The 14,566-nt window shown below is 36.9% G+C and overlaps 1 protein-coding gene across 6 annotated transcripts in view; it reads right to left on the reverse strand.

The window, feature by feature from the left end:
* Positions 1-14,566, reverse strand: part of LOC137599383 (protocadherin-9) — a 236,245-nt gene that overhangs the window by 10,518 nt on the left and 211,161 nt on the right. For 2 of the 6 annotated variants that reach the window (XM_068320328.1, XM_068320320.1), the window contains exon 4: positions 10,170-10,374. The exons of the other annotated variants lie outside the window; for them this stretch is intronic. In XM_068320328.1, the coding sequence (XP_068176429.1) occupies positions 10,358-10,374 (17 nt within the window). In that variant the 3' untranslated portion in view covers positions 10,170-10,357. Of the gene's footprint in view, positions 1-10,169; positions 10,375-14,566 lie in introns of those variants that run through there. 6 annotated transcript variants of the gene reach the window in all.

Genomic DNA, 14,566 nt, shown 5'->3' on the forward strand with positions numbered 1-14,566 from the left:
CGCACTTTATAATAGATGATATTTACAGTACATGTCACTCACATGAGCCACAATTTATTAGCCTGTAAGAGTAATTCAGCTCTATCAAAAAAAATAAAATAAAGTAATGAAGCACCAGTTTGTAATATCAAATTGCATAATATAAATTTGATGCCATGGTATCACCCTCTGTCCCTTTCTGTGTTTAGTTATTTCAAAGATAAAAGTATGAATAAAGGTCCTAGTAATCCAAAATGCTATCCAAATTTATTCCAGTGCTTTCTTCAGGCATTTCTTTTTCCTTCAAAATTTCACAGCACTACTCTTGGGGTAAAGTTCACATATACTTTAAGTGGAATATTCTATCAAAGTTGGTGGATTTTCATTAAAAATTAAACAGTTGTTTCAGAAATTAGACTTTTTTTACTGACTTTATTTAAAACCTAATGATACCTTTCCTCTTATAGTAACAGTTATATAGTCTTAGTGTTGCTGTGATTGCCCAGCTGAAATATTCACGAGTCAGTGCAAAGGACTTTCCAAGGTATTAGGCTCTAGATCTCAATGTAAAGTTCCAGTGACTCTTGTAAAAACGAGTTGAATCAGATACTTTGAGCTGTGCAGTGCATAAAATCCAGCTGGTATTTCATATCTTGAGAATTAAGCTTAGAGGTTTGCAGAATCACATAAAGTGGACAGACCTCAGAGTCTGCAAAGTGGAGTGTCAGCTATGCCAAAGAGTAATAGAACATGGGCGCTGGGAAAAAAAAAGGATCTGACCTTTCCTGCTCATCTTCTACTGTGTGCTACAAACTTAATTTGCGGTTCAAGGTCATGCTACCTCTGTAAGTTCTTAGGAAACCTTTTAAGAGTGCTGCAGTGAGGGACAGTGTAAGAGATTCATGAAGAGTTTTGTCAGTTGGAACAAGTGAATACATCATCAGTTCAATGATACAAAACAGTCTTAGTGGTGGTTTGGTTTTGTTTAGCTAAATTTTTTTTTTTTTTTTTACATCACACATCCCTAAACACATTTCATACCTATAATCTAAAATTGTGTGAGAGCCGAGTGACTTCATTTCCTCCATTATAGTTTTCCTTTGAGGACCTGCAAACATATTTGCATAATGGGCTTTATTTTTAAAATAATATTTGCAGACTCATAAGTGGAATTTTAGATCTGATGTACTTTGTAGATAGGTTGAAAGGAATTTGGACATAGTCCAATGCAAACAAAGTGTATGATTATTTTCAGACACAGGACCAGTTTAAAAGTGTGATACGCCAAACAGACAGAGGTTGTTGAAATGGGGACCTGAGTGTTTAAGTCAATGGGGAGATTTTGACGGCTTGACAGCCAAGAGCAAAAAAAACAAAGAATGCAAAATGGATTGTAAATTATGGAGCTCTTAGCAATCCATAATAGAAATGCCAGAATCAGCGGTGATCCAAATCCCAAGTATACCTTACCAGCATAGCATAAGCAAGTTACACTGTATCAGTAAGCACAATGAAAAAGTGGAAATGCAGCAATTCTTCCATGTCACAGTTGTTCATTTTTCTACATGGTATTCGAAAAAACAAATAAGACCATCCACACGGGACTTTATATATTATTTTGAGGAGATCAGAACACCATTCTTTGTTGTGGTGTGCCAGAGAAAAGGTGCATAAAGTTAGATTAACATACTGGAGAAGAGCTATTATTGAGATTGGAGGCACTAGACGATGTGTAAATTTAATTGTAGCAAAAATAAACAGCCCACCCCTCTCGGTAAGATCACACTACACTAAAGAACATCTTAACATTGTGTCTCCAGCCGTCAGACTCCATAACAATTTGAGCTGCACCTGATCCAAATAGGGGGGACATGAATAAAGGGTTCCTCAGTACATCTGCATGTATTAAAACATTTTCTTTGACATTGAAACAACTGTCAGTGCATAGTGTAATTTAACTGTAGTTTCATTTTGCATACAGCTTTTGTATATGTGGCTATTCCTTTGTGGAGCCCACTGTAAGTGTGCGACTACAAATATCATTCCATACAATTCAGTTATACACTTTAGATGTGGTATAATGTTGTTCACCATTTCTCATATTCATGCACTCATACGGCCTTTTCTAGATTACTGTGCAATTATACTTGATTGTACAAAATTGGTGTTTTGAAATTTTGTAGAATATAAGCTAAAAAAAACAAAAAAAATGTAAGTAGCCTATTCTGCAAAGGATTTTCACAGCGCTGCTATATCTTGTAGGACAAAAGATTCAGGATGGTCATTTGTTCTGCCATTATCATGTTATCATCATCCATCTATCATCATCTCCGCATTTTTATTATTCAGCCGTAGTTTATTGTGAACTACGGCTACATAACTAAAATGATGACCAAAATATAGGATGCCAGACCCTAGATACTGTAAATTTCACCTGTGTCTTTAACTGTATTTTGTTCAAACCAGTAATATTGTAGTTATCTGAAAGAGGCCATTGTTATAATCATAGACACCTTGTCAAAATCATTTTGGATACAAAACATTCTCATTCCAATCCAAATGAAAACCGGTATTACTGCAAGCAAAAATTTATTTTCTGACCAAATCACATGAACTAAAATTGGCAATTCAGATATTCAAATGGATGTTTTTAAATTGCTGCTTTACACAGATGAGTGCTGGGGCTCAGTCACCATGACAGAAGCCATGTAAAATGGTTTCATCTTCCCCTGTAATCTTCCACTGTATTAGACTTTAGCCACTGACCTTGTAATTTAATTTCAGCAAGTATGCCTGCTCATCTCAACAGTGAATCAAGCACATTTCTGGTCAAAAGCCCCTTTGTAGCACTGATAAAAACAATGAGACATACATGTGATAGGTCAAGTGTGATAGCTAAGTTGTGTGTCTTATATATATTCTGTTCATTACAATAAACACATTCTCACAATATAAGTTGTTTGGAGAATGAAGGCCACTAGAACTCTGCTTAAGTTCTGTCAGGCTCTTAGGCCCATGAATATTGACAAGAAATCCCATGCAAAGGTTTGACCTAAGTGTAGTACTGAGAGTCAATGTTGCTAATGTAGCTGGAAAAAAAGTTCATAGCCTTGTCTAAAACATGCAATACAATACGATGTAAAACACAACAGTTCCTACTTCTAGGTGAGTGACTAACAGTCTAGTTGGCATTTGACAGATGAAGAATAACTTTAAAATTCAATATGAGATTATAATCTTGTTAAATAAATTTGATCTAGATATTCCTAGCAATTCTAGACATAACATCCATGTTGACTAGATATGGTGGTAATGCTGTTTCATCATCATAAGAACTATACACTGGGAATACCAAACATCTGATGAGGAAGTATACTGTTGCAAGCATTATAGTTTGGTTATCATTATTTACTTTGTATAGGTGATGAGTTTATGGAACATTTTTATTTTAATGTGGAATGCATTCATCCCTTAATTAAGAATTTTTATTCCCAAAATGTTACTCTATACACTTAATGTGATACATTTATTTTTCATGAATGTGGGCAAAGCCACCATTTTTTAAATTTAGTGAAATGCAAATGTATCTGCAATAGCAAAGCAAATTTGTCCAAATACAATGGCAGCAAAAATAACCAAATGGCCTCTACTAGAGAGCAACACCAATGTAGTTATGATGTAAGATTTTTGTAATTTCTGGAATACTTTCCAGGCATGTGCTCTTCCATCAATACCACTACACACCCCCATAACTGTAAGCATTAGCATAAACAGGAAAGGGTCACAATGGGTTCAGTAACTGCACCTTCGGAACTACAAGAGGCTAATAATGACAAAAATTGAACAAGTGAGAGAAAAAAAATCAGAAACATTGACACTACACTATTTGAGAGTGGAGTAGTGACAGGGAGACATGCAATTCTCTGTGTTGATCATTACCTGGAGCCTGAAGGAATTTGATAATAACACAGAATCATGTTAATCCCATGAGAGCGATGTAATTGCAGGGTTGAGGTAATTTTAGACCATGCTCTACCTACATATACATTTATTCATGATTACCCGAGGGAAAGGATGGATATCGTAGTATTCAAAGAGGAATGAATTGAATAGATATAAGGTATGTTTGAAAAATTAACACTGGTAATGTGTTGATTTGGCACAAAAGTGCAGCTTGTACAGTCAACATGAGGGTTTCTCATACTTTAAGGTCGTCGATAGGGTGTATGGATGACATATCAAAGAGACATACTGAATTCCAAGTTCCACACTAAGCCCCTTATTGCTTTAACCTGCCTTTTATATTGTGTGGTTTCACTTCACAGTTTGCAGTAGTCTGTAATTCAAAATTATGTGTGCCTGTTAAATAAGGAAATTTAGAAAATGTACAATGTCAGTCATTGTTTTGAGATGAAAAACAATATATTTTCTTCAGTGCTATAAATTGTCTACCTCAGGTACCATGGTGTTGATTTGTTGACATAAATAATCTGTCAGAAAGCAAGTTTTATCATGCATATATAAATAAGCATGATGAACATCCTCTGGCCTTAGTCCGCCTGCTTGATTAGGACTAAATGAACTACTGCTGGCAGGATCACCTGCCTTGGTCACCATGTTCCTGACACTGAAATGTTTCTCATTGAATGTTTCCATTGCTGTTTGGTCTGTTATACATATAATTTCTGATTTTTAATTATACACCAGTCTTTCTGCCTGGATTCCATGTTAATTTTATCCTTTACCTCTGACTTTACACTGATGGACAGATCATCTGCCTCATATTGATGGTGGATTGATGCTTAGGAATTTATATTTTACCATACTTTCTGTTGCAAATGTCCTCCTATATTTGCTTGAGCTCCCTGTTTGCTATCAAAGCCTGCTGTAAATTATTGTCCAATGAATCATATTATTGAGAAAATCTGTAACCCCTATAGTGCAGAATATTGATGGAAGTTGTAATGCACGATCCATATATCCTTTACCAACGCCAACGTGAAAAATCATTGTCATTCACATGTGCAGCACAGATTAGCAAAAGTACTAAATCTTGATGGATGTCATTGATACAGATTTAATGAGGGAAACCATTGAGTGATATTCTTTTTACATATCCCTCGAATCACTGGAAAACCTGTCGGTTATGTTTTGTAATCTGTGTTAAAAAATAATAGCAACAGCAGAGAATAAAGGAAATAAAAATGCAATATTGATAAGAAATATGAGTGATTGCCATGTGCATAAATCAGCTTTGAGAGATGGAGGGTGCACTGGGAGGAAGTGGAGGTCAGGGCCTGGCAGAGACCCTTGCTGGGTGCAGGTGGCAAATATCTTCTGTCAGCCAAGTAATTAAGTGTCCATCACATATTTGCAGGGGGGACTATGCAACCCTGAATCCTCTTTCAGTCACCATCTGTGAAAAGGGCTGCAGCTCCAATATGGCTTACATATGATTGGAGTAAACCAACACAAAATGTGTAAACCACCAATTATTTTAGAAATTTAGTTTTGTCATTAGAAAAAAAAAAATAGAAATCAAGTCAAAGCATGCAGGTTGCCAATATAAAGTGGATGGAAAAACAGCATTTTCATCAGCAACATTGTGTAGTGGTTAGCTTGTCTTAACAGGTATACCTTTCTATATTATAGCTTGAATAGATAGATAGATAGATAGATAGATAGATAGATAGATAGATAGATAGATGATAGATAGATAGATAGATAGATAGATAGATAGATAGATAGATAGATAGATAGATAGATAGATAGATAGATAGATAGATAGATAGATAGATAGATAGATAGATAGATAGATAGATAGATAGATACTTTAGTAATCCTGGAGTAATGACTGAAACAGACATTTGTATTTAATCTTTAAATTAAGGCCGTATCTATGAAGTGTAGCTATCTATGAAGTTTAGCTATCTATGAAGTTTAGCTATCTATGAAGTTTAGCCTTGGACTGCTGACTCAACAACTGAGTTAACATGTCGTAAATTCTTATTTTTAAAAAGCTTTGTACTGGTTTTCTGAAGTCAACATGTCAAAAGAAAAACAACTATGATGATGATGATGATGATGATGATGATGATGATGATGATGATGATGATGATGATGATGATGATGATGATGATGATGACCCGCCACAGCGGATGAAGCGGTTGACGAAGAATGAATGAATGAATAATGTCTCATACTTCAGTAGAGGCTATGATTTATAGATCGAGATTGCAAGACTTTTGCAGTGCTATGAGCACAACACTGGCTTGAAACCATCGTTAAAGGTTGGGAATCTTATGATGACCTCAGAATGGACTAAGATACATAGATGATGAAGATCAAATCTGATCAACTTAGATCTAGCTCCCAATTATTCATTTGGCTGTTTTACACAGTGTTTCACACAATGCTTTTTTTCAAAATATTACACATCGGACTGCATTTTCAAATGTTATACCTTTCTATATTATAGCTTGAATAGATAGATAGAAAGATAGATAGATAGATAGATAGATAGATAGATAGATAGATAGATAGATAGATAGATAGATAGATAGATAGATAGATAGATAGATAGATAGATAGATAGATAGATAGATAGATAGATAGATAGATAGATAGATACTTTAGTAATCCTGGAGTAATGACTGAAACAGACATTTGTATTTAATCTTTAAATTAAGGCCGTATCTATGAAGTTTAGCTATCTATGAAGTTTAGCCTTGGACTGCTGACTCAACAACTGAGTTAACATGTCGTAAATTCTTATTTTTAAAAAGCTTTGTACTGGTTTTCTGAAGTCAACATGTCAAAAGAAAAACAACTATGATGATGATGATGATGATGATGATGATGATGATGATGATGATGATGATGGGGCATCCGGGCTCGCGTCTCTCTCTGTGCGGAGTTTACATGTTCTCCCCGTGTCTGTGTGGGTTATCTCCAGGTTCTCTGGCTTCCTACGACCTCCCAAAAAAACACGCACTTCAGGTTAATTAGCCGGTCCCGGTGTGCGTGGTTGTCTGTGTCTCTGTGTGGCTCCGCAGTGCGCTGGTGTCGTGCCCGGAGTTTCCCCCGCCTCACGCTGCCAGTCAGCTGGGATAGGCTCCAGCTCCCGACGACCCGCCACAGCGGATGAAGCGGTTGACGAAGAATGAATGAATGAATAATGTCTCATACTTCAGTAGAGGCTATGATTTATAGATCGAGATTGCAAGACTTTTGCAGTGCTATGAGCACAACACTGGCAAAGGTAGTGACATCCAACAGCAATGTACTACATCTTTTGACATGGGGAGGTGTTGATATGTTTAGTTGCTCAGTTCTAGTGTTGGAACATGTGTGAGACTTATTTGTTGTTTTTGAAGATGGCAGCAATTAATCTCTCAAATGACCTGTTTGGATTGAATGAGGAAAAAAAGAGGGGATGCTAGGAAAATAAATGCCAGCATTAGGGAAGAAATTACAAGATGACCTTACTGAACAATGATTTATGGTTGCCCTAGCCAGGCAATTACAGCAGGTGATACCTTTGAAATTTCAAACCATAGAAATTAAATTTGCTCCTTTGCAAACCATGCAGTTGTCAAGGACATTTAAACTGTTGTCTATATCATCAGATTCTACAGCAGACATCTGTCTTTCCCTGGCAAATCGCTCACCTTTCACTGTGAAAAAAGATAAGCAGTGATGGAAAGACTGATCAAAACATCTAAAAATAATTGGATAACAAATTGCAGCAGCATAGTTTAAGGATAAGAAAGTTCTAATGGCATTAGTCTTTAATGCATCAATCTGCGATGCATTATCTATTCTAGACAAATGAAAATAGCTTTTCTTGAGTGATCGACCCCAGTTTAAATGAACCTTTTTAAAAAAAAATTATTATTAATGACAAACCCTACAAAAACATATATTTACCAGCACCAAACAAATCTGAACAACTGGAAAATGGTTTTATATACAACAAATAATAATAGCAGTATAAGGTTTATAACTCTGGCTCAAAGTAGAGTCGCGGCTCCTTCACATAGAAAGGAGTCACCTGAGGTGGTTTGGTTATCTGGTACGCATGTCTCCAGGAACAATTCCCTAGGGAGGTGGGAGGAGACCTTTGGGCAGACCCAGGACCAGGTGGAGGGATTATATCTCAACACTGGCCTGGGAACACCTTGGGATCCCCCAGTCAGAGCTGGTGGCTTAGGAAATGGAAGTTTGAAGTTCCGTGTTGAAGCTACTGCCTCCGCAACCTGACTCTAAATGAGCAGAAGAAGATGGATGGATGGATAGATGGATGGATGGATGGAGAGATTATTCTTTAGAAAGTGAGAACCTTTTTTCATGCATTTGGTACACATACATTAGAACTCAATGTTCTGGCAAAATATGGTCCATTTTTAGTTTTCATGTGATTGAAAGATCATCAAAAAAAAAAAAGACCAGAGTAACCTAGCTTTTTGTAACACATTTGAAAGAAAGAAATCATGCATAATAATTCCAAGGATTTTGTACATTCATTTACTCCCTGGAGAATGATGATAGTTGTTTTTTTTTTCTTTTGTTTTTTTTTGTTATTGCCTTGTTTGAGTGGTCTATCTTGTGTTGCTAATTAATCCTTACATTTGTGTCTATTATCATAATACTTTTCTTACAGTATAATTGGGTTGCCTCTTTCTAATATTTGTGACAACTTCGCACTTATTGGCAGCTCAGTTTGGCTCTTTGTGGCTCTATGTTTCAGATGCTAGCGGACATGGTGTGATCATCTCCTACTGGGAGCACCCGAGTCCGGCTTTCTGAGTTTTATTAAAAATTTGCCTCACCAATTCTGTGTGGGAGAGTGTCTGAAAACATTATGTACAGAAGCACTATGCTCCATAAGCTTTTGTATTTGAGATTATTTTATGCTGCACACACTATACTCACTTCACACCAACATGTTTCCTGTACTGACTGAGGGTCACGCCTCACATGTTAAATTTGTCTTTTGACATTATTTGGTAGGGATGCCTCATAATCTTGTGGTATGCTATACTATTTCACAAGGCTTTGAACCAGTAAGGACAACTTTGGTAATTGTTGTATGGTATTTTTCAACTGAATTTTGCAACTGCACTTTTTTTTTTTTTTAACATGTACAGTCCATTAAGGCTTGAAACCATCGTTAAAGGTTGGGAATCTTATGATGACCTCAGAATGGACTAAGATACATAGATGATGAAGATCAAATCTGATCAACTTAGATCTAGCTCCCAATTATTCATTTGGCTGTTTTACACAGTGTTTCACACAATGCCTTTTTTCAAATGATTACACATCGGACTGCATTTTCAAATGTTTTTTGCTTCTAGGCCACGGAAATGCCGTATTGCACTAATAGCCTAACACTACTGCTACTACAACAACTACTATTACTACTGCGACCACACGCACAGGTAAGACCATGAGAGACAGACCTGATAAAAGGTAATTTTTATTAATTGATTACTACTTGAATATTTCAAAGTCACTGTCCTACTTAAGACATTAATTGTATGCTGCAGGTTATTTGGCAAAGGAGAACGGACGCAGTTCAAAAGAAATGAAAAACATGTTTATGAACAAAGGTTGACCAATGTCAGTTCAGTTCTGGCAGTCTAGTATGGGTTCTTTTGGCAGAGGCTGAGTTGAATTTTCATGTGATGTTCTCTCATCCTCTCCTCATGAAGCAGACTGCAATGTTACATGCCACTGCTCTTTAAAGAAAAGCTTCTTTGGTTAAGTCAATACCATGTCGGTAGCATCTGCAAAATAAACAATATTATAATATTTGAATGCAAGGAGCCAATAATTTCTCTCTCACACTAATTTAATCAAATTGAATCAGTTTAACCATACTGCCTGTAACTTGCCTATTGCCTGTTGTATTTTAGAAATATATGTTAAGTTAAATCTTTTATTTTCTCCAGTCAATGACGAATATTTATTTAGCTGCATCAAGTCGCTTTTTGTTTGTTTTTGGGTTTTTTAAATTTTCTCATATATCACCTTTTGATTTAGAATCAAAATGGATGCTTAAAGTACACCCATAAAAGTTCTGCCAAAAGTGAATGACAGTAAAATAAAAAATAAAATAAAATAAATAAAATAAAAATCTTTCAGCAGTTGAAATAGTGAAGAGCAGCTAGTAAATTGTAAATGACACTGTGTCAAAACCCATTCCTCTCTGAGTCCTTTCAGTCATTGGATGTTTGATGAGTAGCTTTGTCTGGTCCCCTCTCAATGTCAAAAAATCAGCAGGCACTCTGACACTCTGATGGGGTCAAAGACCTCTGTCTCTGTGAGAGCCTGACCATGTTGAGCCGAGGACGCACTGTCATCACACATAGGCTTACAGAAACACGTTTCCTGAAACACAAGTGAAACAGTATGAGTCGGTGACTGACATTAAAACACAAAGGAAATTAAATAAAATTAAATATATTTGATGTAACATCTAGCACCCAGCTGAGTGGTTGTATCGCTGTGTATGTCTGTAGTTGATATTTTTATCTGACATTTGAATCATGCCACATATTCATTGACTCAAATTTAAATTCAGTGACAAAGGAATGGAAATCAAAAGAAGGACATGTATAGGGCATGAGCAAAAAGAGTGCCAGCGGCCTCATCATTTCATTCCCTTTAGCTCATCTATAAATGGCATGTATTTAATCCTTTTAATTATGGATCCTTGCTACAATTACCTCAAATTAAATTACTTTGCAAATCTCAGATGGATACATAGCGAGCTGGGAAGAAGAGGATCATTCTGCAAGGGATTTAACCTCAGTTTCTCTGCAAAACATTCTGCTATCAACCCTACCTCTTCAATTCATCTCCATATGGAACTGAAATATTGAAAATGCCTACAAGATTGTACCGTACCATTCTAGAACCCAATCAGCCCTCAAACTCCTCCAAATCCTCTCTTTCCCCGTCCTACTCTATTCATAGAGCTGTAGAGATTACGGAGAAGAACCCTACCTGGCAGGCACACCACACTTAAATAATCGCTGGGTGAGATCCAAGTGTTAATGTGGGGTTTCTGGATCATGGCACTGCGGTGTGTCGTGGCGCTTTGTGACACGCAGTGTACATGATGTCCATGTATCAGAAAGCAGATGATGTACAGAGGTAAAGACAATCCAGAAAACAAGGAGAGGAAAAGAGTAATAAGAAAAGATGGAGGGGAATGAAGAATAGAACATGTGTTAAGACAAAATAAAAAAATGTGGCACTCAAGCAATGGAACTGAGGAAGAGAATAAGGAGGGAGGAGGGAATAGAGAGCATGAGAGAGATGCAACTGTGGAGGCGAGATAGTCCCTTGAGTGGGCTGCAAGAAGCCTGCCAAGGTCTAAATGACATTACTCTGCATGTTATATACTTCATGGCCTTCGGTGTGTGTCCTATGTGCCAAGAAATACATAAAATCCTGACTGCTATTCTTACCCTTCACTACCACTGACCCATAAACACTCTCATCTCACACTTGAAGTGTGGCATCATATCAAGTATATGCAGCTCAGAGAAAAGAATTAATTACTTGATGTTTAAATTGCAGTGCAATAATTGCTTTAGTCCATGGGATAACCAAGAAAGTGAGAAGATAACATGCCAGTGAAGACGACAGCATAATTACAGGATTAGTGTTGGTCTTAAAGACTTCATCTTTCACAGATACACGGCATCGGAGAAGACAGAGAAAGACAGGGAAGAGAGAAAAAGGGCAATCTCTCTGAAAGATACTGTTGTAAGAAATAATCGAAGGAGTAAAAGTGCTGCTTTTGTAACTGTGCAAAATGTCAGAACCTGGTCCTGAATTCTGCATAGTGATAATAAAACAAAAAATACAAAAAGCCCTAAAGCCCTAAAGCTTTGCGCTGTCTCCACCAACCACTGTCAATTCATGCTAGTAATCTTGTCATTACTTCATCACCTGGCCTTGATTCTTTTGTCTCATGCCTTTCAGATGCAACAATCTTCCCACTCAAATCAAGACAAGAGAGTAGAAGCTGGTCTGTTAAAAACATTCTTCACATATAGCTCCCCACCCTGCTTTGCTATATGAAACATGATTGAGTGATCGCCTCCTCCTCAAACTGCCTACAGGTGCCCTCAACTTCAAGCAGAAAAAAAAGAAAGAAAAGAAAACCTCTTGCACATAAACATTCCCTTTGGGGCATTGGGAAAAAGTTCAGACAAAAATTCTCAATTCTGTTTATCTTAAAGATTCAAGTATTAATTTGATGGACTATGAGATAAAGTAAAACAGTAAAACAAATGACACAGGAAGAATGTCTTATCAAGCTGAATGCAAAAGTAAACAACACTAGACCATAAAAAAAGATGTGAGGTCATGGCCTTTGGTGCTTCTAATTGCCCTTTTTTCAGTTTTGACCTATTGGTCTAAGAAATTTCAACAGACTGTGGAACATCCAGAATAGTCAGCACTGAATTACGTGGTTTTGTCCATTTGCAAGAGTGGACCGGTGTGTAGGAGGTAGTCGGTGAGAGGAATAGTGTGTACTAATTAATTAGAGCACACAGAGAGGGCATGGGTAGGACCTTATCTAAATCTCTCCATCTCGTGCCATCATGACAACACCTGCTAGATTAACCTAGAGTGTCATCATGTCAGCCAGCAGGTTTGTCATTAAACAATGGTGCAGAACATACTCCATTTAAGCAAGGATAAACATTGAAAGCAGGATTATTAACTTGACAGAACCTTAAATCCTTTATGTATTCCCGTAATGCTGGACATTATAAAGTGAACTTTGCCTGTCACGATACATACACGATACACTGATGGGTTTTTGAATGTGTGTATACAGTGCACCCTCGTGCATTCGCGCATCAACGCTTGCAACTTCACCTTATTGCAGATTTTTGGTAGGCAGTCACGTGATACCGTACGGGCATTCTATTGGCTGACAGCATCCGGAAGTGCTGGCATCCGGACGGAGTCCGTTCCGTGAGTCTCGGATTTAAGTGAGACACAAAAGTGCTTTTAACACTTTTAAAATACAATACGAGTGTGGGAAAAGGTGATACAGATAGACAGAGGTTTAATATTAGTATGGGGAGGGTCATAAACATTTAAATTACTGTAAATAATAAGATAAATAGTTTGTCGCTCATCTAAAATACAATGTAAATTCAGGGAAGAAAATGTTGATTAAGTTAAAGTTGAATGGCCCAAATCAGATCCTGTCTGTTTTGCACCTATGTAGAATATGTGAGTGGTCTTCGTAAAAGAACACAATAAAACAGTTTTTATTGTTATTTTTCTTTATAGGTAATTGACACATTTAAATTTGTAGTTCCAAGCCATATGGAAGCCACATATGTTATTTCCTATTTATATTATGTCTGATTATAGTTTCAAATGGTGATTGCTCTAATGGATTTGATTTACTGTTAGCAAGTTATATTTCTTGGCAATAATCTGTATGATTAACCAGAGTCTTTTTTCAAATATTGGTCGAAGATCTCTGGGGATGCAAAACTGAAAAGCACAAGATATGAATGTGCTGAAACTTTTTCTTGTCTATTTTGACCTGAGGCTCTTTCTTGTGTTTTTTTATGTACTGTAATTGGCTATGCATCTAAAAACTGCAACCGTTTCAGCTCTTCAACTAAACTCTGACACACTGGATATGACTCTTGCCACTGAGCTTTTACAAATTCAAAATCATTTTATTGTTGAGGAAAAATTTGATTTTCAGAAATGCTCTCCTTTCTTAATGTTAATACTGAAATATTCTGTACTATAGTGAAAGTGGGATTACACTAAGAATGATAATTAACCGGCTTCTCACTGTCAAACACATGTTTCCAGGTTATAAGACTATTTTGCGTGTATATTTTTGCATATTTTTTGACTGATTGTTAATTTTCTGGCAGGATTTCATTGGATTCCAAGAGATAACCAGACTGTGAAACACATTTAATTGACTCCTGTAGTGGAAGCATGACTGTTACGACCCTCAGCTCGTGATGGAAAAGGGAACAGAACATAAAACCAGATTGAAATGGTTAAAGTAAAGGTATTTATTGATACAGTGCAGTTTAATTGACAAACAAACAAAACGAGATGTAAAAACCAAACTAAGAATGACGGACCTCATCATAAAGAAACAGTCTAACAAAACAAGGACTCACTACAATGGAGCTAATACTTTCTGAAGAATAAATAAACAAGGTGGACAAACCCAAACTCCGACATCAGGTTTTGAGCCAGTATCCCCGGCCAGTCTTTTCACAAAAATCTAAGTGCCTCATTTATCACAGACTAAGCAGTATTCTCACAATATCGAGAGGCACATGACAAGCTTTGTAGCAAAGTGGCAGCTGCCCCAACTATCACGCTTGTGAAGCTTTTAAGGATTAGGCTCCGGCCTTATTCCAACAATTGGTGGATGGACACTGGGCATAACCAATCAAGCCAGAACACTGCAGGAGCGAGACGCCGAGTTCCACACTCCCTTCAGCTGGGTCCAATCACAAGCTGGGCATGACACACTGTACTTTACATAACTCAAACAACATTCACA

Source organism: Antennarius striatus, chromosome 1 (assembly GCF_040054535.1).
Source record: "Antennarius striatus isolate MH-2024 chromosome 1, ASM4005453v1, whole genome shotgun sequence".
NCBI lineage: Eukaryota > Metazoa > Chordata > Actinopteri > Lophiiformes > Antennariidae > Antennarius > Antennarius striatus.